Source organism: Lytechinus variegatus, chromosome 1 (genome assembly GCF_018143015.1).
Source record: "Lytechinus variegatus isolate NC3 chromosome 1, Lvar_3.0, whole genome shotgun sequence".
Lineage (NCBI taxonomy): Eukaryota > Metazoa > Echinodermata > Echinoidea > Temnopleuroida > Toxopneustidae > Lytechinus > Lytechinus variegatus.
The window spans coordinates 73,028,685-73,052,165 of record NC_054740.1 but is presented as its reverse complement, the minus strand read 5'-3'; the positions used below and the strand labels follow the sequence as shown (position 1 = coordinate 73,052,165).

At 38.2% G+C, this 23,481-nt stretch overlaps 1 protein-coding gene across 3 annotated transcripts; it reads right to left on the bottom strand.

Moving 5' to 3' along the window:
- Positions 1-844: 844 nt before the first annotated feature.
- LOC121422303 (leucine-rich repeat-containing protein 15-like) lies at positions 845-23,338 on the bottom strand. 3 transcript variants are annotated; one of them, XM_041617268.1, is made up of 4 exons: positions 23,064-23,338; positions 3,713-5,525; positions 2,795-2,851; positions 845-2,354 (listed from the first exon to the last, which is right to left on the bottom strand). In XM_041617268.1, exons 2-4 carry the CDS (start codon positions 5,495-5,497, stop codon positions 2,229-2,231), a joined length of 1,968 nt encoding a protein of 655 aa, XP_041473202.1. In that variant the 5' UTR covers positions 5,498-5,525; positions 23,064-23,338; the 3' UTR covers positions 845-2,228. The 3 variants fall into 3 exon arrangements, with proteins under 3 accessions (XP_041473202.1, XP_041473193.1, XP_041473185.1); XM_041617259.1 differs by lacking the exon at positions 23,064-23,338 and adding an exon at positions 14,498-14,547; XM_041617251.1 differs by lacking the exon at positions 23,064-23,338 and adding an exon at positions 14,217-14,335.
- Positions 23,339-23,481: the final 143 nt, after the last annotated feature.

Below are 23,481 nucleotides of genomic sequence, written 5' to 3'. Positions count from 1 at the left end.
TGATGTATATTTATATTCGTTCATTGTTTTCTTGAGAATTCAATGTGCTTCTCTTTATCTACAAATTAAAGACATTGTCCAAATTTCCTGTCGCGGATATTATGACATTGATGAATTGGATATCATACATAGCTGATGTGGATCGGATCAATAGCAGCTCTTTCAAGACCATGAAGACGAACCCCAGATCCTCAAAGCCTAAAAGAATACATTGTCCGGAATGTAATAGTGCAACACATCATGAACAAGTGAGTTAAGACTGTCTGTGAAATTATGGCAATCAAAGAACAGGAAAAATTGTCGACAAGGATAGGTAAAAAAAATAACTCAAGAAGAAAAATAAAACGTGTAATCATTGTTTCTCTCTTAGTTCACAATGACATAATAGACACTAAGCATAAACCTTGCCTAGATGGAGGAACGGGGGACTGAACTACCGTTCACAAATATTTTTAATGTGTTTTTCTTCATGAAAACAAGTAATAATGGTTGAAAAGTTCTCCATTTATTTGGAAGACAAATGAAGCTAATTCAAACTATGGTTATCACCATAACAGGTGCACAAATACCACTTTCACTATGCATAGCATATACAAGCATCATTGCAATTATTAATCACATTCACCCTGGAAGGCACTACATCTGAGTGCGTTTCACATAAAGATTAAGATTAATCCAACCTATCACAACTATGGACAGTCATCGACACAACAGTCGAGAATGCACATCAGCTGGAGCTAATAGTATATTGTCTATAATCAATATTCCTTGTCGCATTTTATTTAACTGATTAATTATTCGATTCATTGATTTATTTACAATCATATTTTTATTCTATTTTCATGGGGGGGGGGGGTTATTGACGGTGTATTAAGACTATTGTGGCAAAATTGACTAGCCATAGTTTAGATTGATTGCATCAATCAAAATTTGTACGAAAAGAACCATATTAAATGGTAACCTATGGTGCTATTGTGCTATCTGCAACAGAATACACTTTCATTCAACTTATGCAAAACGATAAACCAAACCATTTCTATTAATGGCAAATTGTGAGCTTAATTTTCTATTTACATGAATACAAACTGTTATTGCAAATTTTTACACGTTTGGCATGTGCGAGCAAATTTTCTCACGCCAGATATTGATCATATTTTCAAGGTTAAAAAAAAGTACTTTAAAAATCCTTGTGCCCGCACAAGAACAAAAGTAAAAACATTATTTACAGTTTACACCTATTTGATACCTTGGCCGAATATTATATCGAATCCCTCTGGAAGCACTAAAGTATCTCTATAGAATCAGATTACGAATGAATAATACAGCATCATCATTTCATTTTTAGTTATTGTAAAAAGAAATAATGAAACTTGTCATCTAAGACGTCGATATACAACATCAAACAATCGAAAATTTTTGAACGAAATAATGTAACATTAATTAACGGAAGGAAGAAGTTAAAGAGGGATTTGTTACTATCATAGACCAGCTATGCAGAGTTCTAATCACGAAGAATGGTTATTCCGGAGTCGGACACTGAACGAACTTTACTATCGAAATTGTCACAAAAAACACTTTCCAAATAAATTTCTTTAAATTAAGTCGTATAAAAGCAAAATGCACGTTTTAATTTACTCTAAAACGACTTGGGTGGAAGAAGGGCAGGGATCCGCCGAGAGACTGGGATGAGAAATGACGCTCTAAAATAACCGAAATGTCGTCGAATTAAACAAAATGGTAGAAGTATAGTCGTCGTCGTAAGTGGCAGATCCAGCCATTGTATTTTTAATGCACAACAGTGGGCAAAAGATTTGTGCCTCATCCGACTAGAATTGCTACTGGTCGTCGTCGTAGAAATAGTAGAAGTAAAGTAGTATATTTTTGGTAGCAGCATTAGGACAAGTATGGTTGTGTGGCAAAATTAACGGAAGAACAAGGAACATGAAGTAAAAGTATTATAGTTGTGAATTTGAAGGAGTTGTACAGTGCCATCGAATCCTCTATACCTCCATGAAAGGAAACCAGATCCCTTTATCTTTCATTTCCATCACCAGATAAGAAGAAGAAGCGTGGTAGTTTCACCTTCGAATACAAAATATACCACAAGGGGTGGCCTTCCACCATCCCGCTGATGCCACAGTGAGTCCAAGAGCTCTGGTGGGCACAGGCCTGAAACACTCCATGTCGGTCGTAGCTGATGTACGAGCAGCTGCTACGGCAGAACAAGTTCACGTGCGCCATTGAATGTATCCTGTGTCTTTCTTCTGATCGGGTGGTTGATTAATATTTGTGTTTGCATGTGCTTCGTCAGGCGGGACGAAGTTCTTGCTTACCCATTCTGCTGCTGATGGTTCCTGCAAAGCGACAATAGCAAGGGGGCAGAAGAACAGTGAAGACAGAGAGACAGAAAGAAAGTGTACAGAGAAAAGGAAGGGGAAAATAAAGTAGCAAAATAATGATAACTTCAACAATAGGAGTTAAGATTAAAACAAATTTATTGACACCCGAATCGCTTATTCGTAAGGTCTGATTTTGCAGTCAATTGATACTGCATCATTCGAAGTAACGAGATTGTTTTAGTCAGTCTTCATTTGAATTCGGCTATGAACACTAAGTGAGATAATTATGTCATGTGAAGATCTTGACGTCATCCTGGTCATAAAGTTTGAAAAATGTGTAATGATATGGACTCTATTATGCAGTCGATGGTCATGTTCGGGCCTATTATGCCACCGAGTGTTTAAACACAGTCGATATCGAAAGTTCTGATGGGATAAACTTCTCAAATGCTTACCTCATTGTCTCCACAAGATTGATCATCTACAAACACCTCGGAATAGTCACCATCATCCTGGAAGAGGGAATGCAAAATCAATTCATCACCGATTTCGTCAAATTGCCTTGGCTACAAAAAATGAATTAATATGATACCAATATCATAATGCATCAATAAGATGTTGAAAATCACCTTGTTATTACTCTTAAAAACTACACCAGAGCAGGGTATTATATATCTCCTTTGATAAACGGAGGAGGAATGATCAATAGGTTATGATTACCCCCCGGGGGGCCACTTCCATTCACGAGTGGATACCATGCGCGACCATGGGGTCTCGAAAAGCACCCTAAACACGTAATTTCCATATTCTGAAAATGCACCCCTTAACAAGTATTGGCGTGTGAAACCCTACCCTTAACAAGTATTGGAAACAAAACGATACTCTTGGCAAATATTCCCTGAAATGAACCCCTAAACAAGTACAGGAATGTTTTATTGTTACGGGTCCTTCGGTCGTCGGCTTTACCTTATTTGATTTAGTAAGACCCCACCTTCTACACTGACCTCGCGCAAATCGGACTCTAAACACGTAGTGTTGGGGCAAAAAGGACATCCTTTTTAAGACATATTAATTTTGTCTCATCATCCCCGCAAATTCGACCCTAAACACGTAATTTTCCTAGTGAAATAGATACCCTTTTTTCATTATTTTTGCTTTTTGACACCCTTATCACGTTACGTACGTAACGTGCCCTACCGTGAAAAAGACATCCTTTTTACGTGTTTTTTTGGTCGCGCATGGTATCCACTCGTCAATGTAAGTGGCCCCCCCGGGGATTACTCCTATAATATCCCCACCCATTTGGAAACAATTCAATGCATATTTTACGTTGATTAACGTTATTATTCAAAACGATTTGGTAGCTTTCTTACTTGTGAATTGGAAGCAGACAGGCTGCACTGAGGGGAAAGTGACGGCCTCGTCGAAGAAGAGCGAGATATGTACGCGCTATCCTTGGATTCCTCAGTCCGAATAATGTCTCTGGTGTGCGGATGGGACGGCTGTTGTGGTTGTGTACTCGAGAGTCCCAAGGAACCCGGTGACCTGCGCCCAATAGGAAAGACATCGTGACGTCGGGGTGGTAGTTCTGGTCCCTGGTCCATCGGATTTTCAGTGATATTCATTAACCGAGCTGGCAGTTGCATTGCAGGATCTGACGGTTTAATCCCATGTTTCAGTTCGGTTTGGTATTGTCCATCCGTTTTGTAGATGTCACGTCGTTTATAGCGCCACTTCATGATTATGATAGTGATTAGGCCAACAGACAAAATGATCGCTACGGCAACTCCAGTGATGATATAGATCATTTTACTATCCAGTGAGCCTGTAGACGGTTGAACATCTTCCAGTTTTGACATCTGTTGATGACCATCGGGATCCTTTTGAAAGAGGGGGTTTTTAGGGGTGATAAAAGTCTCATAGGGCATGTTATCACCAGCAGAAGGGCAGATGTCATGATGGCTGAGCTCTGCAATCAATTGTCCTTTGAATCTTGCTGGAGATGCACAGGTTGCCATGTAGGACAGATCTTCCCCAAGACTTATTGCTTCAAGCCTGTACTGAAGAGGGTAAATCGAGCAATCGCAGTGAAGGGGGTTGTGAGAAAGATCAAGCTGAGTAACCTGAGGGATGCTGCTGCTGATATTCCTGGTTGAGTTCAACGAGTTATTCTGCAGTCGGAGATCAGTCAGATGCCGAAAATCATCAAGTGCGCTAGTTTCTATTGATTCTATCCTGTTGAATGACAAGTCAAGTACATTAAGAGAATCGAGGAATTCAAACGACCGGCTCTGAATACTAATTATGCGATTGTGCTGAATATAGAGCTTCCTTAGTACAGTCAGACTAGCAAAATCGCGGTTATGGAGAAACTGGATGTCATTGAAAGAAAGTTGAAGGGTGTGGATTCTGTTGGCATATGGAAATATTCCAGTTGGCACTCGTGTCAAGTTTGTATATTGCAGGTCTAAGTGGTTGAGATTGGTGAGTCCATTAAACGCACGACCGTTGAGGTCGCCCAAAGGGTTGTTTTTGAGATAAAGTTTGGCCAGGTGAGGATATCTGCTGAAGCAGTCATCTGACAAATGCGTGATTTTATTACTGTCTAGGTATAAAGTTTGCAGAGAATTGGCAGACGAGAACGCATCGCATGGGGCTGCCGTGAGTTTGTTTTCTTGCAGAGACAAGTACTTCAGTTGAGACATGCTCTGAAATGTGCCTGGCTGAATCACCTCTATCCCAGCCTTGTTCATGAACATGTAGAGAACATTCGACAGTCCATTCATCATGTCCGGTTCGATGGTTGGGGTACATATCTCATTCAGATGGATCTGTTGCAACCTAGAGCAGCCTTCAAATGCTCCGTTCTCCAGCGTCAGATTGTTTCTGTCCAGATACAGGTACTTCAAATAGGTGAAATTGCTGAAGGAACCCTTGACCAGCTGCTCCAGTCGGTTGTCCTGCAATCTCAAGGTCTTGGCTGAGTTGCACTCTTGTGGCACGTAGGTCAGGTATCGCCCCTGGCACCTGGCTTCCTTCCCCCATTCATAGTATTCGCAGACATCTGAACATCCAGTGCTCACCGCCCGACAAACTCCGATTAAGCAGACTAGCGCCACCAAGTTGACCAACAACGCTTGTTGAAAGAGATCACCCATGATGAAAACATTGAAAAGTCGTAGATTTCTGCAAAAAAAACACACACCAAACAACAATAAAAACAATGATTATTAATTTCAAAGCAAAATATAGTAGTAAGTACGCCTATTCTGTTGCAATGAAGGCAATGTTAGCAGGTACAAAATCAAATTTGTGTAGGAAAATGAGTTCAAAGCACAGATGTATATGATAAAATTGCTTCAAGCTTTCGTATTAAGTTCGAACTCAATAAAAAAATATTGAATATACTTTACTAGAAGATTTCCCTGTACACAAAACAAAGCAAGTGCAGGAATATCAACGTGCACTCTAAATAATAATAGGCCTAATATTTTACAAAACAAGAAATAAACAAAAAACAAAACAAAAAAGGAATGGTAAATTCTCGGAAGACAACACTTTCTTTTTATGATTCAAAAAGTTAAATCCAACACTCTAACGGTCAAACAGGTTTCCACATTTTTATATATACTTTGGGAATGGTTATCACTTCTAGGCTCTTTTCTTATTGGTGTATACATTATACTAAAATGTCAATGATCATTGAGTACGGTAACGAATGGAGAAAAAATACCTGCATTGTTATCTATAACTAGTTATAGAGCAGAAATTAAACTCAGATTGAATTATGTTACCTCTTTCTTGTAGGACCCGTTAGCAATAAATATTCCTGATGTTTTCAAAACTAAAATCACTAAGGGTGGAGAAGAGGAACTCGAAGATTGAAAACGCTTACATTGCTAAATGTTTTGTAATTAAAAAGGGGGGATGGGAAAAGTGTTCAACGACTCCACCAGTAAAAAAAAGATAAAGATTCGGGTTTCCCCATTATCTGGTGCAGTCCCATTTTATCATGAACCCTCTAAATCGATGTCAGTGATAAAAAAGGGATCGATCAAGTATAAAGGTTTACATGACAATAATCTTTCGTTTTTATTTCAACAGTCGTTGTCACGATATCAATTTAATGGGGCCTCAGTACCAGGGCTCAGAACAAGATAAGGCCACAAAAATAGGGACAATACGAGTAAATATTGATTTCATTTCTTGTTCACATACCCGGTGATACCGTTACCCAGTGTGTATGGTTATTGGGAGGAGCAGAACATTATTATAGCCTCCTTTCGGGGACATGGCCGGGGGACATGGAAGGGATTGGTTATGAAGAGAAAATGGGTGATATGGGTGCTAGTGAACTCGATACGATGTGCAATTTACTTATGAGCAAATGTTGAATTATTCGTTCATTGAAATGATGTACAATAATATTACTCTTTATCAAGAAAATAAACACTACCTCAAAAGTAAGTTCCCACTAAAGAACCGCATCAAATCTTCCAGAATAACAAATTATTCCAGTCAGAGCCAAGCATGGAAAAGATCAGAACAATAGGGTGATGATTCTCGAATATCAGTGACATAACAGCTGAATGAGCACAACATGAACAAAAAGATGCTTTTTCAAAACAGCAAAATATGTGGTTTTAATTATTTTGTTAAACAAAACCCCACAGATATGCTTGCCTCAAAAACCGAAAAAGCACAAACTAAAGACAATAATAATTTTTAAATTTGCAAGAGAAACTTCATGTTCATTTTCAATGTGATAAAACATGTACATGTAGTGAAATGCAGTGCATTATAAAATAATTGCCAAAAGTTGCACCATGATGCTCTCCCAACCCCTTTCTTCTCATATTGTCTGTTATTCATGCATGCCTATTAACACTTCTAACCCAAGTATTTCTGTCACAAACGTGACAAAACAAAGTCATTAAAACATTTTATTGTTTTTGAATAATTGCCATTTGGTTGTTCATGATGGGCTCATTCAGCTGTTAAGTCACGGACGTCGCTAATAATATTTTTGCCAAAAAAAACCCACACAGCTTCTTTCAATTATATCTTATCCTTGGTTTTAACTTGAATGATTTGTGATATTAGAAGATTTGATGGGGTTCCAGGGAGGGGGTGCTTAATTTGATGGTACTGTATGTTAAAAATTCAAATTTTCCTCATATAAAAACATGATTCATCTCCGGAGGCCTGGTGTATAAACCTTTAAAACATAATCAGACGCCGTGTTTGCGTTCATCAAAGTAGTATACAATCTCGGAGATTGATAATCTGAAAAATAAAAAAGGTTGCATATTTTTCTGTAAGGATTATTGAGTATAATATTTCTGGTCTTCCCTTTATCAATGTTTCATCAATGGAGCTTTTTACCAAGCTACATGTTTACCTGGATCTATAATTAGTTTTTACTGTCATCCATAATTAGAGAAAGCACGATACCCATTTAGAATAAAACGTCATCATCCTTTGCCAATACTAAAAGACAAATTAAGTGAAACCAAACAAATATAGACTTTATTTGATAAGAATTCACGCACGAAAACAGGCCTCTACAAAAAATTTTTTCGTCACTTGCCCTGTTGGGCAAGTGATGAAAAATTTGCTTGCCCGATAGAAAAAACTGCTTGCCCAATTTTTCAAATAATTTTTTCATTATGACGGCACTACTCTTATTTTTATTAAGGTATACAAAATAACAATTGAGAATCATGTCCAGTATAAAAGAACACACATTGAAAAGGATATTTTCAGCAACGTAGGCCTGAGTCTTTACGTTTATTTTGGAGAAAAAAAAATCGATATTTATGGGTATTTAAGGTTTTAAAAAACCCTTCAACAAAAGTTGCTAAAATTTCATATTTTGCATCTTTAAATCCATGAAATGGCTACCTGCGTAACATATTTCCTTAGAATTGCTTTCATTTACCGTAGTTGGAAACTATAAAGAAAGCCAGTGAAAAATGTTCAGCTCTTTATTGACTCAGAAAAAATTATTTTATCATCAAAAGTGGAGTGGCTAAAATTTCACATTTTGCATCTTTAAATCCATGAAATGGTCATTTATTTTCCATATTTCCTTGATTTAAAAAAAAAATAGTTGGAAACCATCAAGTCTTTCTTCATCATTTTATGATGTTCCACTCGGTCAATAATTTTATCTACATGTTTTCACATGCTACTTTTTTTTCTATTTTGAGGAATACCTGTTCACTTATTAATGAATTATTAGTAACATTGTTTAATATTGTATGATTTTTAAGTAATTTTTTCACTATGCTTAGAATCTTGGGTGTGTGTGTGTGAGGGTGTGTTTGTGTGGGTGTGACTGTGAGTTGAACTTTGATATAAATGAATTCAATATCTAATTTCTACTTCGCCTATTCCAGTACAATAACCTGTACTCAGCCATGTAATAAAGGCCCACATACCCTAACTTTTCCTGAAGTTCTTTGAAAACGCAGACTTCTACGAAAATTGCATTTCTCTATGGGGGAGTCTAAATTTGGTGAGAATGTATTCATTAATAACTTAAATATACATGACAATGAAGAAATCATCAAACTTTATTGGAAGTTTTGAATAATATACCCGAAATGTAAACTCTGTCTGAAACAGAAAATCACCATCATTGAGGCCTTTACTGAGCGAATTGTCCCCCAGAGCTCTGGCAGAGAGACAGAGCTCAGACTGGCTAGCTAGTATGCGCACGTGTGTGAGCCTCCCGACGGCCTTGTAAAATAGATGGAGCTTTGTTTGATGATTTGTCTGATATTTACCTCATCCCCTCAAAAAGGGAAACAAATGAATTTTAAGTTATAATTAACAAATACGGCAAGTTATTTTGGATGTTAATAGGCCGTTTTGAAAAGCAAAGCCGAATGACATGACAACTCACCAATGCGAGGTTACTAGACTCTGTGATTTATTTCCTGTGTAATTCTAATTATTTTATCACAGAATTGTGATATCTGAAGGGGGAAAATGTGCATTAGAAATTGCACATGGTGGTAGTCATAATGGACCCCTATACTACATTCAACTGTTTCCCGGCCATTGCGTTGATTTTTTTCATACCTGGTACCATGTATGGAAATACGTGGTACAGAAAAAATAACGCAATTTCGGAATTTGAAACTGCGCTACTCGCTATTTTTTAAGGCTTATTCATGATTTTGAGTGTGGATTTTGGTTGATTTTAATATGGAAAAACGAGGTACGGTACAGAAAAAAAAGACGCAACAACCACTTGCCCGATCGGGCAATTGACTTTGAGAGGTGCTTGCCCGCACGTCATTTTCACTTGCCCCGGGCAAGCGGGTTTGTCGCGCCCTGCACGAAAACAGTTAAAGAATAATAGTAGGGTTAGAAAACATTTCGTCATTTTGTCAATCCCGGCCTTTCATTTCGCTGTCCTGGGATAAGATCGGGGCTGGCCCGGGGAAGACAATGTCAGAGAGAAAGGGTTGAAGAAGGTAAGCGCGAAAAAAAATCAATCATGCACAGTACCTATTATCATTTTCATGTTTGAATAAGAACATGTCACGTTGCAATAAAAACATCTGACATGCGAATGCCCCTGGGGAAGTTCTATAGTATTGTCTACATTATCCTTTATTTGCTCTACTCTATAGAGCGGGTTCGAGGCTTCAAACCAACAATGCGTTAATGCAATTAATTCAAACGTTCGGTAGCTCTCTTATATTTTTATAGATGGATATACGCCTCCTGTAATCTAGTAAGCCTAATTTAAATTGGAAAGAAGCGTGAGCTGTTGGTCGAAACATGGACCTACTCCATGATCGAAATAGACTGAAATCCCTTTTCCATTCTGTACAGAGAACATACCCAAAATGTATACGAATAGCCTGCTAATTTTGCAGCCAGTCATTTGATACATCAGGGTTACAACCTTTAAACTGTGTGACCCGCGCTTGAATTTGACTGACGAGCTTAAGTTCAGAGTCAGAGGATAATCTTACTTTCCGTCGATTCAATCTTTTGACATGTTATGGTGAAGAACTTTTTTTTTCGTTCCAGTGATTTTCCCCCAGGATCCCAGTTACATCTCGTCTCATATAACTATGCCTTCGTATCAGATTCATCATTCGTACATAAGTTTATGTAGGAATATCGAGATGAAAAATTGGCAAAGTTTAACAGGGGCCTGTTGCATAAATATTTTGCAATAAAAAAACTCTGGTAAAATAAGCAAATACTCTGCAAACAAAGTTATGCCACTGACACTTACACATCATTAAAAAAAATATGCCCCTCACCCCCCCCCCCAAAAAAAAAATGCCAGAGTTTTCCATTTATGTAACAGAGCCAGTACGTTCCAATGACAGATTAATCCCAGTCCCATTACTTGACCCTCTTTCCTGCTACATGTATCTTTCCCGGGGGGCCACTTACATTGACGAGTGGATACCATGCGCGACCAAAAAAACACGTAAAAAGGATGTCCTTTTCACGATAGGGCACGTTACGTACGTAACGTGAAAAGGGTGTCAAAAACACAAAAAATAATGAAAAAAGGGTATCTATTTCGCTAGGAAAATTACGTGTTTAGGGTCGAATTTGCGGGGATGATAAAACAAAATTAAAATGTTTTATAAAGGATGTCCTTTTTGCCCCAACACTACGGGTGGGGCCGTACTAAACCAAATGAGGTAAAGCCGACAACCAAAGGACCCGTAACAATAAAATATTCCTGTACTTGTTTAGGGGTTCATTTCAGGGAATATTTGCCAAGAGTATCGTTTTGTTTCCAATACTTGTTAAGGGTAGGGTTTCACACGCCAATACTTGTTAAGGGGTGCATTTTCAGAATATGGAAATTACGTGTTTAGGGTGCTTTTCGAGACCCCATGGTCGCGCATGGTATCCACTCGTGAATGGAAGTGGCCCCCCCCCCCCGGGTATCTTTCCAACAAACTGTCTTCAAATATTCCTGATCGCAGGCAACTTTGTCTGCACTGTCTAAAATCTCGACGCTCACCATCATATGAGCATGGATAACACGATTTCTGTCTTGAAAGTATATACTTTATTTATACATCCCTAACGTCTTCTATTTTGGCTGTTTTTATTCTTCTCACTGTTATTTGTGGAGCGTTGTGACCCAGTGGATTAGTCTTCGGACTTTGAAACAGAGGGTCGTGGATTCGAATCCCAGACATGGCGTAATTTCCTTCAGCAAGAAACTGATCCAAAATGTGCTGCACTCAACCCAGGTGAGGTAAATGGGTACCGGTAGGAAGTAATTCCTTAAAAAGCTGTGTGCGCTATGAACGCCTAGCTTAGCTGCCGGGTAATATAGGAGCGCCTTGAGCACCTAACAAGGTGGATATGTGCGCAATATAAATACCCTATATTATTATTATCATTATTATTTCAGAAGATATTTTGTTAATGAGCTTTCGTATGTATTCTGTCTTTTTTTTTATTCAGAAAGACATATAAATAAACAAATCCAGAAATTTGGGATGCATATTTGTGTCTCGGGATGGGATACCGTTTGTGAATCCAGTTCCACCTATGACGTATTTTCTAATAGCTCTATATAGAATCTCTCTAAAAAAATGTGCCCCTTTTGACGATGTGCAGCGGTCAATGTGACATGCCCTAAAAGGTGCCAGTTCATTTTCGGGTTATCAACCTCGATCTCAAGTCAATAATATTTACAGAGCTGGGTCCTTAGGGTTTATTTATGTCATCATGAAAAGATGTAAAAGGCACTCCGAGATAAACACGTTTTGGACTTTGCTTTTTACGAGTGATTGTGAGCTCCTAACAAAGGATCCCCAGAATAACATCTCTCTATTTTGTTGATGTTTAAATTGCGGGGGAAAGGGCCACGATTTGAAAGAGGGGAAGTGAGAGAGCGAGCGAGGGAGAGAGAGAGAGGGGGGGGGGTTGGAGGGAAATAGAAAAAGGTAAGAAAACAATTCATGGTCCACGAGACCTCTTTCGACAAAAAGAGACTTACAAGCAAGGGAGCATGGTCGTACGCGCATTTACCGGGAAGGGGGTGGGGGCAAGTCATGTTGACCTAAACATTTTCTTAGAAACTCGACCGCGAGGAAGCGATCGAAGTGCGCCAAGCTTGTCATTGAGGCGCTTTGCATTATGTAACGTGAAATTTAAAGATTTTGTGCAAACTGATGATAAATTTTGTGAACATTGCAAATCATTGTTTACTATCTCTTCACGCAAAGGTCACGAACTAAATGCCAAGAAGGCCCATAGGCCTTCGAGTACATGGAACCAAGACGACCTTCACTGTAAAAACTGTGGTGTTAAAACTGACACCAATTGGTGTTAATAGATGACCACACCCTGAGGTATTAAAATTACACCCTAAAGATTGAACATAACACCAAAGAGTGTAAATGTAACAACCAAAGGTGTTGTAATAACACCTATAGGTGTAAAACTAACACCGCCAATCTAACACCGGTGTAAAACTATGTACACCGGTTAACACCACAGTTTTTGCTGTGTTCAAATATATATCTATAGATTTCTTTCTTTTTTCGTTTTTTTAAAAAGCCAATCATAAAAAGGGTGGTAAAATGGATCCCCTCCAGGAACTTCTTCACTGTAAAATGATATGATATCACACTTTCATTTAAATGCAAATTCGCCATAAAAAATAGATTGATATATAACTTCTTTCCAGCTCTTGTGTCTAGTAGGGGTGGGGTTTTAGATGAGATTTGGATCTAAAGATAATTGCCGGCCTAGCAGTTGGATTTCTGTTTGGGACCGAAAGACGTGAACTAGGACTCGAACCTCACATCTCTGGCTCAATAATTACACAGGGAGTAACACCTACACAAGTCAGCTTGATTTAACCAGGGAGTCCCAACTCCCTGATTTAACCATGGACCTATACACCCACTGGTTAAGCGAACATTAATTTGTTCACATTCATCTGTAATCACTCATTTCTTTTAATTATCAATAATATATAGTGCACTCTTTCGGAGGGAGTGATTGAGCAATAATTGCTTTTTATACTCTGTGATAGATTTTTAACAGAAAAAATCAAAAGAGCCAGATATTCGAAGAAACTTTATGACAAAATTATGATGTTGAAAAGTACATTATTTTCGATTTTGTTTATTGTTGTGAGAAAGATGTTTCACACCCGCGCCGTTTCACTACCGAAATGCTTTCTGTTTCTTATCAATTTGGGTCAAGCAACCGTGTATGAACATTTCTTGAGAGTTAGGTCACTCTATTTGGGGGGGGGTTGGAGGTGGGGAGCGAGACGATCCTCCCATAATTTGCCGTGATAAGTTCGAAATTCGTGGGGGAGAGGGGAGGCAGGGAAGTCACCTCCCATTACCCGGGATCGTCAACCGATTCAAGCAACCAACACTGGGATGGCATTATATCATTTGCATCGTCGCCTCATCGCAAGACCGCCGCATCATCGCTACACCACCGCATCATAGCCGCGTGCGTCGTATACGTGCAATGTCCTTGTTTCCATTAAGAAATTCCAACAGGTCTACGAGACATCACGTCATAACTTTTCACGGTGCTTATTACTGATGACTAAAACTTAAAATTTAGCGTAAAGGCAGTGGGAAATCTGTGTCATGAAAAGTTGACGCTCCATGCACGAGAATAAATTCGCAACCAGGTAGTTAACGAGTCTCCAACTTTACCGTAAATTTTTATTCTCATATACACACTCCACACCTAAAATTCTTTTCTTGCAATATTATGGCAAAGAGTGCATAAGAATCATATCATTTTCAAATGCAATTTCATGTATAAAATAAATGGAAATAAAAGACCATTTCCCTTTTTCTAAATTTCGAGAGTAAGAACAAATTATACTATACACACCGTCTCTTTATGATTTCCAGTATACTACTCGAGCAAGGCAATTTTGAAGATGTCTCTGTATAACATTCAGGTTTGAAAGACGAATAAAAAAAGACTTTCCTCATCACAGAGTGCCTAATCGGGATATGAAATTAGAATCCATCTATCATTTCTATATAGCGAAATCGTGGATAACGTCAGCCAAAATGCATCACCCCTACAGACCATCTTGACATTTAGAGATGAGAGTGACGTTGCGCAATAATTAATACAATAATAACTTTTTTTACCAGATAAACTACCTGTTTCGAGCTGAATCGATAAGTCTCATTACCATTTCTCTAAAGAAGCCCATGGGAAGTCGATTGTGAAGATGTTGAAATCAAATGTTCCACAATTTCAAACTCAACGTTAGAATTACGAACTGATGTAAAGCGGAGTTCCCTACAGAAAACCGTTGCTTAAAATGAGGAGGATGTCCCGTCAGTCGTGGGGTGGGTGAAGCAATTAATGGAACTAAATCGAAAGGAATCTTACAATTGTTCCATAATCATGGGAAAACCCAATGTATATCTTGTCTAAATATGGAAACACATTCATTGATACATGAATTGATGCCGGTAATAAATCCGTAAACTCTGTCAAGTGTTTTTTTCTTCGATTTTTTGTTTATTTCCCTTATCAATGAAACGTTTTCTTTTTCATTTGTGTTGAGGATGTTTTTTTAATGAAGCGTTTCTTGATCCACACCTACACTCTTTTCTCTCTGTTTCCCTAGACATTTGATTTCAGAAAGGTGGTGGGGAAGCCTGGGGGAATAAGACGATACTACCGCTGGAAAATAGTTCTGACATGTGTATTTTAACAATATCAACCACATTTACACCACCTTGAAATAAATCATTTCAAAAGTATTAATCCCTATGCTGATTTTTTTTAAGGTTGAATATAGATGAAAATAGAACTCTTAACCCCACTTAAAAAAAATTGTGTTGTCCGTATGAATAGTATACTCAGATATGTCCTGGGCGCTCCTTGTATATTTGTATATATTTATTCCTTTGTTTGAATGATTTGAATGTTAATAAAGTGATGAATTACTACTGCTAGTAAACTCTGTAAGGTCCCAAAAGTTAATGTATTACGATCAGCTAAGGACTAACCCACAACATTGTGATACATCGTGGCACGCAGGGCGGTGCCATTGAGGGTGGGGGGGGGGGTCGACCGAGGAATGAACTCATAGAACAGAGACGAGAAGAAAAAAAAGTGAGGAAAAGGGAAGAAAGGTATTAAAAGAATGATTCGATGGGGGCAAACTATGCTGTCACCATTCGGACGTGCGCCCCCCCCCCCATCAAAATATCCTTGCATCTCCTTGAGATATGGATTACCATGAAGATTGCAGGGGAAAACCACATTCATCAGCGAAAACGTGATAGTCACAGAAACCCATGGCAACCCCTTGAACCCTCGAGGAATAAGAGATCGCTGGGTCATGGAGAGTAGATGCTATTTCAATCTTCTCTCCTACAATTTGAGATACATTACCCTTCGACGAGACCTATCACAGCCATGCTCGAGCGTATGTGGTGGGGGGGGGGGGGTTAGTGGTACCACATTACCTGGAAATAAGGCGGCTGTGATCATCAGGATACAGAAAATAAGATGGTTATAACCATTTGATGTCCTCACGTCAGACAGATATGATTACTTATTGTTCACTATATTTATTACTCGCCTCCCCTGTCATTTCTCTTCTATTTCTACATCTACAGAGGCTATAATAAGCCATGAGTAATTAGGCCAATTGCGCGGGTACTGAGGACCTACTCCAGAAAATTCAAAACCCTACATCACTAATCCCACGATCACGACCCTTGCTAATCAACATGACGATAAGTTGTTTTTACTCTAAATACAGTTCCTCTGGGGGCCTCTGGATTTCAATTTTATCACTCGGTCGCTACGTCCGAACGCATTCCATCTTCAATTCACACGAATGCTTTCGTGCAGCATTTCAGAAGCAATACATATATATATATAAGCAGGTGCCTCTTTCTGAAAAAAGAGATTTCAATAAAACTCTGCGGGGCTTGAATATTCTATACTGTAAAGAGATGAATATAATCATAATGGTTGTTTGGCGTCAGTTTTGCCTCGGTGTCGAAAAGGCCTAGGAACTTAGGGGAATCCAACCCAAATAAAAACTTATTTTTATAAGGAAAAGAAAAATCAGACAAGTTGATAGGTGAAGTTTGAACAATATAGTGGACAAACAACAAGAAAGTTATGAATTTTAAAAGTGGTAAATATTGGTGATCACTTTACCCATGGAGACTTCAAATTGGCCGCATATTAGGCTTGGGCGGTTCTAGTCTTGGCAAGAGTCGACTCCGATTCTTGCCCCAGGCGTCGGTTCCGAAGAGAGTCGACTCCCAGCGCCGAAATGGGCTTCAAGACAATGCCTCAATTATGCCCCTACCATATACACTCTATACCTCTATCTCAGTGTGCACTCGCTTCGGTTCTCCTCCCGACTCCCTGGTCCTTTCATTCTCTTCCAGTCATGACCCAACTCACTGCAGACATAAAAACCCACACACAAATTCTCTCCACATCATCACAAGATCAACTCACTGCAAACATTATACACACACAGGACACAATGCAAGCACATGTTTGACCGTGGTTTGACCCTGGCAATTGTTTCTTCGAAGTGATTGTTTATAATTTTTAGTGCTGTGATGATAAAATGATTTCTGTGCTTGACTGATATCTGAATTGATTTAATCCAAGTTTGAATGTGTGGTACTTGGTTTACTTGAGGTCTGTATGTTTACTGTTTAGTATTTTTAGCCCATTATTTGTCAAATTAATCAAGAAAGATCTGCATTCGTGTCCAAATACAATGTAAAAAGATAAAGTTTTGTACAACTTTCATACTATTCTGAGAAAAGTAATTTTATCATACAATATACCTGCAAGCCTGCAAATGTTATGAAGTTAAAATTATTTAAATGATGCATTTAAAAAAAGACTATCCATCATGAATGCCGTCCAAAGCCTCTCTTTGCAAATAAATTTACCCTGACCTAATTTCTCAACACAGAGGCCATGTAGCAGCCAAACCCAACACAGAATGAAAAGGGCGGCAATCTTGCAACCCCCCACCACCGCAAGAATATCAGATTTCCAAACATGTGCTTCTCAAGATTGTGCAATACTAGCGGAGACAAAGAAAGTTATGTAAACAACTCGCGGAGGGTTGATGTCCCTGAATGAAGGGACTAGTCTTTGTTTTCAGTCACTTAAGAAAATGGCAAACTGGATAAAAGTGAAATACATCATTAAAAAAAATGATTGTTTGGAATGAAAAGAATAAGTTTAAAGGAAATATGACTGAAAAATATCCATAGTTCAATCGCTAATTTCATTACTGACAGAACAATAATATGTTTTATTAACTTCTGGTCAATATTCCAATATGACAAGACTCCCATTTAAGACTAGCGAGCAAATGATGGTGGGGCCGGGGGTTCTGGAATGAAAGCCAAAAAAAAAACTTCTCACACAAGTCACACACAAATCCCATTACACTAACTTTGACGATACAATCACAAGTGTTGCTTAACACAACGCACGTGCTCTCTACTGGCTTTGTACAGTCACAGAAATACACACAACACACACGATGCATGCACACGGCATACACTGCAGGCTCCAATCAGAGAAAGTTCGTCCTCTGCTCGAAGTAAATGATTCTGTCGGCTCCAAATTCCATGTATTTTCTATCTCAGTGATTGGATTCGGCGTTGGGAGTCGACGCTGGGGCCGATTCTTGTCCATGAATGAGAGAGCACGGCAAAGACTCGAGCCCCTTTATCTCAGAACCGCCGCCGCTTGGTACTCGAGTCTCCTGAGATTAGAGTCGACTCCCCGACTCTGGCATTGAGAATCGGGTAGACTCGAGTACTCGGCGCTGGCTCCCAAGCCTACCGCATATGTGATGTCATAGTGATGTAAGGCAAGGACTACTCTTCCATAGACTCCAATACATATTATGGCTAAAATGTCCTTTTTCCCAAAAGTTTTATTTCAAATTATTTTTTCTTTCATGAGGACATAAAACAATATACTACCTGGGTTATATTTAGAATACTGCCCCGGGGGAATGGTACTTAGGAGAAAACCACAAATCCCTGATAATAAAGTACATGGCCTATGGGAAAGTTGTCCTTGCCCCTTGTCAAAATTTACTTACCCAGTTGCCAATTTGAAATCTACAGAGTATTAGTGATTTCAGTTTTAAAGCAGTTAAACCTTCTAACTGCTTGCCGATTTCTTTCAAACTTTCACCATTCTGTTTAATTTATTTTTCTCCTTCCCAACACAACTGTTTAAGGCCAATTCTCCTCTCGATGAATGGAGTGAGCAGATGGAAGATTGCAACGGGGTTTCCCCTTACTCATACAAAAATAGAGGGGGATTATTTCGTTTATTCTCCTTTCTTCGTGAAAAAAAATTATTTGTTCCGATAGAGACGGGTTCTCTACGTTCCACCCTATCCAAGGAACACGTTTTTTTTTTTACTTTGCGTCTATGAAAAGGCTGTACCAGACATTGCCAGAGGGGCACGTTAATTAACTCACGACGCAGATTTTATTCACATTACCATGATGGCTGGAGTCGGCTCGAAACCCTAACGCTTTTTACCGACTGCATGCACCAACTCCACTCCCCTCGACATGCTTATTTCATTCATTCGTTCATTTTTCCCTTCCCCTCGCAGCTCTCAATTTGGCTCTAGTCATTTCAGAATATAGTTTCCCCACGAACATATCAAAATTGGTTTTAGTGACTGTACATAGTTGTTAATCTGATGATTATTATTCTTATTACGAATAGTGGCCCTCCTAATTTATCATAACTCGTGAACTTTTGTTTCATTATGACTTGCATCCATCTCATGCGCTTACGACTATTGCGACCCTGTAAAAAAGCAACCCTCTTCAACATTGTGAATAGCGATCCTTGGAACTATTGATTATGGCTAGCGATCTGAATTTTTAGTTCTATGAATTAAGAACACTTATGAGAGAAAACTGAGTCCCAATGACGTCAGCTCTTTATATGGCAAATTTCTTTTTTTTATTCATTTTTTTTTACAAGTAGATTTCTCTGATTTGCATTTTCTCTTTTTTAAACAACTACCCATGAGGTTTGGATTACCCTCTAAACTGCTACAAGAAAAAAGGTAACGCGATCGTAAACGTGAAGGGAATAAACTTGAAATACCCAATATTTAAAAATGTAACCCTCTATATATAGAAAGCGCTATGGCAGAACTGTATGCAGCCTACATTCGTCTGTACGCTCTTAAAAGTTGATTATAAACGTTCATCACCCCGGTTTATATAAAGATTCATAATCATATATATTTACAATGGTTACTTTTCAATGGGTTAAATAAATATAGGATGTATACTTTCAATTTCAAGCTTTTATTTGTACTTCCTTATTTAATCTGTATGGATAATAAGGACCGACCGTCAAGGATATATATATAAACATATATATACATGCATACTCTATGTTTGAGCATGGACATGGTTTGAGTATCCCTGAATCAAAAATTACAACAAATATAGATATATGCTTGGCATTTGTAGGTCAATAATTATCTCCTCCATTAAATAGTTATTATGAAGAATCATAAATTATATAACAATAACTATGTTTCCTCCCTGACTGAAATCAAGAAAAAAGTCACCAGGGGCCCCGTCTTACAAAGAGTTACGACTGATTCAATCAATCGTAACTCTATGGAAATCCATCTGGATTATTATTTTTCTACAGGAAATTCGCAGAATGTCTCTTGTAAACAAAGGAGAACACACCAAATTGTCAAGAAATCAATGAATTAATGGATATACATTCATATCTAGATTTTTTTAAACAAATGTGCATTCTATATGTTGACTTTGCTGGCTGTCCATAGTTGCGATTGATCGCATCAATCGCAACTCTTCGTAAGACGGGCCCCAGAACTCAGTCTCCGGTCAATATTACGAGCGGGTATTAACATACATCAACATGGGTGTGGACCCTGGGGTGTCACGGAAATAATATATGCGGGCCCGGATGCGGGGTCTCGTCAAACTTTAATCGATCCCTAACTAAAGAACATGCAAGTATACTTGAGAATAAACCTATTCATGGCATACAAAAGACAGCTTGTCTCGTCATGTTCCGTATTATATAAAAGCCCATTATTGCTGAGCTTTCGATATAATCATTATAAGTTTTATCACAAGGATTAGGCCTACTAGGTAGGCCTCCGACTTACTCATTTATCTAGAACAATGAGCTCCCACGTATTGATTAAACTAAGCTCTATATATTTACACATCAATCAGGCACTTTAGATGAGTCCATTTTATATTTGATTAAGGTGTCTGTCGAGCGAGGCTCTTTATACAAAGACAATCATCTCTCAAACAATACATTTTGAGAAGAATAGTGAATGCAAGTCACGGATAGAGGATAGATTATTATTTACTTATTATAGTCCAAACATGGACTCCTTTGAATTTCATTTACAGATCCTGTGTTTATTGTCTCACTTGATTACTGTTTCCCTGAAGGCCCTCATGAAGAGCGACTGGTGTAATATAACACCTGTTCGGGGAAACGCTTTACCATAAGAAAACCTCTTTATGGTTGCTAGTATTGTGTATCAATAAGAAAAACTAAATATCGACATGACTCATGCACAATTTCAGATCTAAATTAAATATCATACCTTCCCTGCCACAGGGCAATTAGGACAATGGAAGACGCAAAGGACGTTATTTATACCATGGACCTAATATAGGTCCATGTTTATACAGTGTCATTGTAGACAGGTGAATACTGAATGAATCAAGTATAAAAACCACAGAAACATCTCAGATTTCTTTGTTGTGGTCCATAGTAGTCAGTCACCTCTGTTAAGTTGGTTTGTAAATAATGTAAACAACTTGCACAAAGGAATGGTTTTAATCTATCCTTCTTACTGCTTTCTTACAACAACAATAATGAATCAAATAAAAGAATTTCTACCATAATCGCTTTGTTGTTATTTTGTTTCGGCTAGCTTACGGGTCGTATCCGATTATTACATCAAAATTTCCGTTTCCTGCCATCAGAACAACCTTGACAAAAACGTAACCCGTTACAACTAATCATGAACGATAATGCACATTTGATCTACTATGTAAAAAACAATTTACCGATATTTCTCAGCAGGATGTTCTGAAACTCTATATCTAATCATGTAAAAATAACCCCCTCCCAACAATAACAATGATAATGATAATAGTAATAATGATAACAATGATAAAACTGATGATGATAATGATAACAGTAATAATGATAATAATAATAAATAATGATAGTCATAGCAACAATAATATATCAATTAATGAGTCCCCCACCTCAAATGTATAACTTGCGGCTGTTTAATTGAACATTACAGTTGATTTTTTACGTTTCACCCCCCCCCCCCCCACCTTTTAACACCACAGTTTTTCAGTGTACGCATGGACTATCCCGCCTATCCTCGAGACAATTACCAAAGCATTCTCAGTATCCCTTATTTTATCGTTATCTTTATCGTTTCAGCAGCATCTTTATTGATAATTTCCTGATATCGTGGTGCCCCCCCCCCCCCAATCGCAACAACAAAGAGATCGCTCGTGTATAGGTATATGGTGACCGCAACAATACATTACTAATCCTGACTAACACGACGTCACAGACCAATAGCCAAGAAAGGTTTAAATTGTATATAGATTCAAGGTTTCTTTTGTTGCTTTCTTTTCCAGCATCTGAATAAATAAAAATCAGTTGCATTATAATGATAGCATAAGACAGACCCCAAAAGAGCTGACGGAGAAAGATAAAATTGTGAGGAAAATAAAAAATTATTACGCTCAGTGTTTATTTGGTATTCCTCGAATGAACCAATCTTTATAGGTAACACGTTGCAAGATATCTCTTTTGTGAATACACTTTGTACTCTATTACATAACTCTTATATTGAGAGGAGAAGAGAGATACTCCCTCATAAATAACAAACAGGCTGTCCAAATGTTTGAGAAATTCGAAGTCAGTGGGCGAATGATTAAGCTGACTAAAACGTATCGAGGGATACAACCAATATATGATATAATAAGATTACAATATTTAATGACGAATATCGTCAACCAGCAACGAGATACGTCAAGTAAAATTATAGATGGCAGGCCTAATAATTTGTAAGAGTTACATATAATTGTTGTGCATGCGACCAACAGCATGAATGTTTTTGGTGTTCTTCTTTGTAGAGTATGGTCGTAATAGTTTTACAAACAAATCTTTGGATCCTACATGAATTTCACCGAGCTGCCTTCCATTCAGAAAACAACATACTTCATATTTCAAATTAAAGGATGCTTACAAACGCAAAATGAAAATCGGTATTTTTTTTGCAAAAATTCAAAAAGAGCTAGCTAGAAAGTATAATTTATGAATTCAGTTCACGGGGTATCATCCTTTCGGAGGATGTTGTTGCCTTGGTGTTCTTCTTAATTTGTAGAGTAAGGTCGTACTACAAACAAAACTTTGGATCATAAATAACTTCACCGAGCTGCCTTTCATTCAGAAAAGTATATACTTCATATTTCAAATTATCGATGATTACAAATACAAAATAAAAATCAGTAATTTATGCAAATATAAAGACAAAAAGTTAAAGAGCTATAATTTATGAATTCAGTTCACGGCCGGGGTATCATCCTCTGGGAGTAACCCATAACGACTAAAATATACATGTGGGAAACGTACCTCTAGTTTGCCTGATTAAAAAAGAAGGCTTCTTTAAAATCTTGTCGATGACGGGGACAGGTGAACAAAGCTACGTTCCTCGATGTCGTGCAAAATTACAAGAACTTAAAAGAGATGCAAATAACAAGATGCCATAGCTGCAGCCGAGGAGAGCAACAGTCACCATGCAGTGCGTGCACACACAGAAGAAAACACAACCTAGGCCTGGTAGGTTTCAACGGTGGCAAAATTGGTTCCACACAATGCATTCACCTGACCCAGGTCGTATGCCCTCTTACCCTTTATTACTCGGGTACGAAGTTTGTATACACAATCGTGACAATAACAGCAGCCCTGGGTTTGTATTGTCGAAGCAGATCAGAATCGAATAGTCGTTACGGAACGGTACCTAGATCGGAACAGGCCTACTGACTGCAGG